This window comes from Nanorana parkeri, unplaced genomic scaffold (genome assembly GCF_000935625.1).
Source record: "Nanorana parkeri isolate BGI_ZX_2015 unplaced genomic scaffold, ASM93562v1 scaffold125, whole genome shotgun sequence".
Classification (NCBI taxonomy): Eukaryota; Metazoa; Chordata; class Amphibia; order Anura; family Dicroglossidae; genus Nanorana; species Nanorana parkeri.
The window spans coordinates 1410838-1418182 of NW_017306393.1; the positions used below are offsets into that span (position 1 = coordinate 1410838).

At 39.8% G+C, this 7345-nt stretch overlaps 1 protein-coding gene across 1 annotated transcript in view; it reads left to right on the forward strand.

Moving 5' to 3' along the window:
• Positions 1-2401: 2401 nt before the first annotated feature.
• The window catches only part of NEB (nebulin), a 203642-nt gene continuing 198698 nt past the window's right edge, over positions 2402-7345 (forward strand). The window contains 1 exon segment of the mRNA XM_018553609.1: positions 2402-2465. Within this exon segment, the coding sequence (XP_018409111.1) occupies positions 2433-2465 (33 nt within the window). The 5' untranslated portion in view covers positions 2402-2432.

A 7345-nucleotide genomic window follows, 5' to 3' on the forward strand; every position in this document is an offset into this window, starting at 1 on the left:
TACATTAATTCAATTATTATTATTATTGATGGTGATGATGATGATTAATATTATTATTATTTATTATGATGATGAGGATTATTATTATTATTAATATTATTACTTTGATTTTGTATTCATTACTAATGTATATTAATACACATTGTAATAATTTAATTTGTAAAACTAATTTTTTTTTTTTAATAAAACATTTTCATAAAAATACAACAAAAAATATTACTACAATTATAACGAATGGATCATTCCTCATCCTTATTATATAAAAACATAAACATATAATATCTAAATAATTAATCAATCTAAAGTAAATGAAAAAATAATAATCATTTTACCAATGTAAACTTTGCTGTATGTAATAATATTAGTAATGTTAAAATATGTGGAATTTTTTTTTTTTTATATATATCTATTTTGCCAAATCAATGACAACGCAAATAAAACATTTGACAAAGAAGCGGTAAACAAAAATATAAATGCTAAAATATTTGGCTGTATCCTCACTTGTTATGATTCGCCCAGAATGAAAATGACTATCCCTGTTCTCTATGGATCTGCTGAACAGGTGGTCTTCAGAAGGGTCAGTAAGTATATTTAGCCTCTGAAACCTGAGCAAGCTGCTTGGGGATTGGCTGGCGGGGGCACATGATAATTTGGGAGCTGGTGCATTTGCTTTGCTCTTGACCAGCGTTTCTGAGGAGGGAAGAGTTGGAGGCTTTGCTGCTAAGGGAATTAATTAAATAACACTGGTAAGAGTCTTTTTTACCTCCTCTTTGTATCTACAGGAGTTGTCTGTTATCTGCATGGACCATAGCTCAGTGGCTGTGACAGTTTTTGATTTTCTTTTAATCAACTGGGACAATAGCAAGGACTTTGTTGGGATGTAGTCTGAGGACCTGTCTGCTCAAATTTTTGTTTCCAATGGTGTCTGTGCAATTTTGTTTTTCCCTTTCCAATGTATCCTGATGTGCCATCATACTGCTAGATCTACTGATACTTTGCACCAGATTTGTGACATTGTATATAAGTGAACTTATGTTCTGTAGAAGTCAGCTGTCAATGGAACTGCCATACAAAATTGCCAACGGTGCTGTTTATAATTGTTTTATACATTATCAGGATTTCATTTTTTTTTTCTGTTTCAACCTGTTACTTGTGTGCTTGGCACTAAAAAGGGGAAAGCATTACACGTTCCTATATTTAACCTGCGCTGGTGGGCTTCAGTTGCCTCAGAAGGTATTACAGCTGAACTGGCTAAACAAATCCAGCCAATCAGCCGGCGGTATTAGATGTCACATAACTCTGGACCGGAGCAGCAGCTGCTGAAAGGCTTCATCGCCTAACTTTGGGGACTGAGATCCCAGGCACTGTTATAAAAACCTAGAGTGAAAAGCTTTGACAGGCCCAGCTATAGCATTCCACGCCGCCCCTCGCCTTCTAAAAGTCTCCTGTGTTCAGGCATGAAACAAAAATTCCAATTTTGATGTTTTTCAGGTCTTATCCAAAAATAAGCTGCAGAAACAGTACAGCGATCCACGCCACAGGCCCATGCTGTTCAGAACGCAAAATTATCTTGTTATAATAAGGTTATTATCGCTCTTGTGTGTTCATGTGATGAGTCCTATAAATGACATTATTGCTTATGCATTTGTCCTTGTATAGTTGTCCGTCTGTCCATCTGTCCGTCTCCCTCCCTCAGGTGTTTCATTTACCACAGATATATAATTGTATGTTAACATATACAGGTGTGTTTTATATTAATAAATGTGTGCATGTGTGAGTGAATAATAGATAGATAGATAGATAGATAGATAGATAGATAGATAGATAGATAGATAGACAGGAAGATAGATATGGATTGATAAAAGGATTGATAGAGAAAGAAAGAAAGATACATAGATAGATAGATAGATAGACACACAGATAGAAAGAAGGAGATCTATAGATAGATAGATGGATTGATAGAAAAAGGAGATTTATAGATAGATAGATTGATAAATATAGAAAGAAAGAAAGATAGATAGATAGATAGATAGATAGAATTGGATTGATAGAAAGAAGGAGATCTATAGATAGATAGATTGATTAATAGAAAAGGGAGATTCATAGATAGATAATAGATAGATAGATAATAGATAGATAGATAAATGGATAGATAGATAGATAGATAAAACTGGATTGATAGAAAAGGGAGATTTATAGATAGATAGATAAATAGATAAAACTGAATTGATAGAAAGAAGGAGATCTATAGATCTTTCTATCAATATCTATCTATCTATCTATCTATCTATCTATCTATCTATCTATCTATCTATCTATCTATCTATCTAGTGTTTGCAATCAGTTGTATGTCCTTGCTGCTTCTGCTTGGCACTTCTATGTAACCCTCTCTTCTGTCCTCAGTTTGTAGGTGACAGGGAGGACCCGTTATAATGGCGGATGACGAGGAAGCTGAGGAGTATGAGGTAAGCTATATGAAGCATTGCACATCCATACAGCTGCTTATGTTATGTGTGAATGTGGAGAAAGTGACTGGAGGCCATTGTGATAGCCTGCGGGCTGCCGACTTCTTGAGATGTTTACAGAATGGTGAAGTAATTGAGAGAATAATGCTGCATTCCGATCAAATAAAACTTTATTTATAGCACGGAGTGAACACATGTAGTGTTCATCTAGCTACCTCATGTAACAGGTTTGATGCAGATAGTGTGATAGCAATGTACTTTGATACCCATTTAGTCAGCAGATCTGGGCACATACATAGGTATGGCAGGTATGTGTCATTCCCAGGGGGCTGTAGTCAAACTGGCTGTCAGTCTAAGCTGGCTTTGCTGTGATCTGTATGTCCGGTGTGGTCTGGGGGATCAGTGGAAAGGGGCCCAGTCAATGTATAATGGGTTCATGAAGTATACCGAATACAGCAATTTATAAATGTACTTATGTGGCAGTTATTACATGCTTATATGCTCTATGGGCCTATTTCCAAGGTCATTGCAAGGAAAGGCTTCATATAACTACTATTGTCCAGCAAACAGGTGCATGCTATTTTTTTTACTAAATTTCCACAGTCCTAGGCCTTCAAATTTAATGTTGGATAAAATAGGAACTGCTGTGAATCTTAGCCTGACAGCAATTTGTATAGTGCATCTCCTCTATGTCCTGAAGAACATTGTAATAGCTTTACCCAAATTGCTGAAACAATTTGTTTGCCTTTTGCAAATTGAGACTGAAGACAGACCAAAGTGATTTCTCAGCATTCCCAACCCTGGACTTAGTGTCAGTAACACAGTTTCCCATGCCTGGTATGAGTAGGCTGGCTATACATCAGAAAAGGCTTCAAGAGTCACCAGGTCCTCTACCACAGTGCTCCCCAACCTTTTTATCGCCGCGGACCGGTCAACGCTTGATAATTTTACCGCGTCCCGTTGGGCCGCGGTAAAATTGGCGTTCAAGTGGCGAAGCAGTTTTGAAGGTTTCATTGCCTCATTAGAGAGCTGGTCGCCGCAAACTATGCAGAGCAGTTTTGGTGTGTGGGAATCACCTGTCCCAATAAATCCATATTTCAAGTAGGACTCATGGTATTGTCTGTTAAAAGTTACATGTTTCTTTGATGTTGAAGGCCCTTCTTCTGTCTCTTCACTGGGCCTTTTATTTTTCCCAAGGAAACTTTCTAACGACGTCTGTTTTGTACTAATTTTTGCTAATTTGTGGGTTAAATTAAAGCAAACACAATATACACGTACACCAAGCACTGTTAAACATGAGAAAGTACCGGTGAACAGAGAGGAGAGCGATACACACCTTCTCTTTACCAAAGCTACATCGCCACTGCCACTTGCAGCCGCTCAGCTCCAGACGTCTCCTAAAACCGCCCCGATATCACGGTATTTTGCGCATTGCGGTATTGGTGCGGCTTTAGGTGACGTCTCTCAGCTCCCGGTTAACCTCTTGTCCTGGAAAGTCGGACAAACCCAAGAGAAATACACCACAGTAAATAAAATGGAAATAATTTAATGTTGCTTGGGCGGCTCGGTACCATTTGATCCACGTACCGGTACCGGTCCCGCGGCCCGGGGGTTGGGGACCACTGCTCTACCATGTCGGAGAGTCTCTGCGTGGGGACCATTGGTGTCCAAGTCTTGAAATGGCTAATGCTAATCCCCACACAGCCCAATCATACCAAGTGATGCTCAAGTGTGTTACTTGCTTCTACTGACTTGATATGACCTCCATTATCTGAGATCAAAGGTTGACTAACAGGATTAAGGACTAACACATAGGTGTCTTGGTTTTACACATTGTTACCAGCGTATTCGTGCGTACGAATGCATAAACCCGAACCAATTTGCTGTGGGGTAATTTTCACCATTGCTCTTCAGCACTTTGCTCTCCAGAAAGCTGTGGCAGAGATTACTGTTACTCTCCACTTGCTTTATTGCCTTGTTGCTGCAGCTGAATCCAAATCCAGTATCTTGCTCCAGTAATTGCTATCCTTACTGCCCAATAGCAACCAAAAACATAGGGTCATTTATAAAATATGGTGCCGGAAATTAAGGTCAGCATGTAATTGGCGGCCATTGGTTTGCAGAGGTGCCAACTGAAAATAATCTACAAGTCCTATTAAGGCCTGGTTGAGATCTGTAGTTCCTCTGCAGGTAAAACATGGGTGCATATGTCCAGATTAAAGGATTTCGCTGCTATTCACATTTATATCCCTAAAGTCAGCCCAGCTCATAGCTCACAAGGATGGTACTTCAGTTTAAATATTTTTGGGATTGACCATTATACTATATAGCAGGGGCAGACAACATTGGCACACCCGCTGTTATGGAACTACAAGTTCCATGCGGCACTGCAGGACTCTGACCGGCACAGACATGTCTCTCAGAGGCATTAATTGGATTTTCACTTTCACCGCAGCTGGAATGCTGAGGTTGCCTACCCCTGCTATCCAGAATTATGGTATTTTTTGAATCTATATATCTGTCAGTGGCTCTGGCAACATAAACACTGCGTTCGCTGTTTCTGCAGGATTATCCATATCAGTACATTAGAATAAGATCCCTTTGCTTTATAATGTCTGCAAAGGAAATCTCATCACTGAAAGATTCAGAGAGGCTATAAGATAACATAATTTAAGTGTTCTGAATAGACTGGACCTCTAATTAACAGTTATCGCACCATTAAGCTGATACACCTCAGATGGAGTTTGCGGGGGCACAATCTGACCCCTAGTAGAGTCCCCTTTTACATTCAGACCTACCGCCTGCTGTCTGATAATGGTCACGTATAATTCCGTCCACAGGCCAGTATGTGGGAAGACAGGCCTGCTTCTATAATTTACTGGATGTGAAAACTGAAATGGAATGTTGGTTAAAATAGTTTTAGTGTCTGTCGGTGTAATCAGATCTGGGCTTTTCTGGAGCTCTACGCAAGTTATAGACTTGCAGCCTCTGTCCTTTGCATGCTTTGACTTTTATTATTTTTTTATGTATAGTTTTGTTTTATTTTTATGGCATTGTAACTTGCATGCAGGGGTGTCCAAACCTATCCTGCAAGAACTTAACACCATTATTTTGATTTCAAAACAGTTTATATTTAGTGGGTTGAAACATTTTGCCAGCATTGACTTTTTTTTAGTGTTATGTTGTTTTTGTCAAAGTTTATACAACATCAGCAAGGGAAGAAACGGGGGGAAAGGGTATGAGAGAGAACAATGTTGCATCACAGGGAAAAAAAAATATTGGTCCCACTGAGAATATGAAAATACCAATAAAATACCAATAATATATGATAAAATATATTATAAAATAGATATACTTTTTACTTTTTCTTGAGGACGCTTCGCTGGTCATCCACCTAGCTTTCTCAATTTGGTGGTCATCTGACTGGCTTTCTTAATTCATTTTGAATTGAGAAAGCTGGTTGGATGACCAGTGAAAGGTCTTCAAGAAAAATACAGCACGTCCAATTGCTTTGCTTTGACAGAAAAAGCATTTTTGTGGTTAATGCTGTATTGTCAAGTGCCTTCCTTGAAAATACACCTCAGATTGAGCAGTGAGCACCGTGGACTCGTTTCTTCTGTTGTTGACTAAGTTTTTTAATTCTTTTTTTTTCCCATCCATCCTGAAATTTTGCCAATAGTGAGTATCACTTTGGCTTTAAGCTTTCTACTTGTATCGATGACTGGCACAGTTCTGCTTCTATTCTACTGGGCATATACAAATTTGCAATGGATGGGGGTTTTCATTTGCAATTTGGCTTCTTGCCCAATAGTGAATTTCAATTCTGGATGTTCAAGTGAAAGCACAAGCAAATTATATAAATAAAATATATACGTTTACACAATAATTTATGTAAAGATTCACGTCAGGTATCCAAACACATGCAAAGAAAATCCCTGTGTATATGGTTGGATATTTAAAGTGAATTGTTGCACAGTTTATAGGGATGCACCAATACCGTTTTTTCAGTATCGAGTACAAGTACCAATATTTGTTTTTTTTCGGTACACCATGATACTAAATACTGAGGTACCGTAGGCCCAGCTTATCAGGAAGGTGGGTCATGACCTGCCGCCGGGCTTCCTGATTACCTAGGAATCCAGGGCTCTATTGAAAGAGCACCGACTTCACGCTCCATCGCATCACTGCGAGGCAGCCTGGCTTGCTGATTGGTCAGGAAGCCAAGTTACCTCGCAGTGTCGATAACTTGGCTTCCTGAGGCATGAAGCCGGCTTCCTAGCCAATCAGGAAGCCGGAAGGCGGGTCATGATGTGTTGCCCGGCTTCCTGACCGGTCTGCAAGCCAGGCTGCCTCGTGACAAGTGAAGCCAGTTTCATAGCCAATCAGGAAGCCGAGAGGCGGGTCATGAGATGCCGCTCAGCATTCTGATTGGTCAGGAAGCCAGGATGCCTAGCGACAAGTGAAGCTGGCTTCCTAGCCAATCAGGAAACCAGGAGGTGTGTCATGATGTGCCACCTGGCTTCCTGATTGGTGAGGAAGAGAGGGTGCCTAGCGGCAAGTCAAGCCAGCTTCCTAGCTTCCTATCAGGAAGACTTGATCCGCTTCCTGGCTTTCTAATTGGCCGGGAAGACGGCTCCTACTCCCTCGTGGCACTGCTGGTCAGAGGAAATCTCTCTCTGACTGGAAATTCTGGTATCAGGGTAAGTGACAGAGCATTTGGGTGAGTATTAGCCCAAATACTAAGTATCGGCACCAATACCGATACCAGTATCTGTATCAGTACATCCCTAACATTTCATGATGTGAACATTCTCAAATCCTTCAGTAAATCAGCCTTGTCTCAATATTCAAATAATATATATGTTGTTACTAGTATTCTT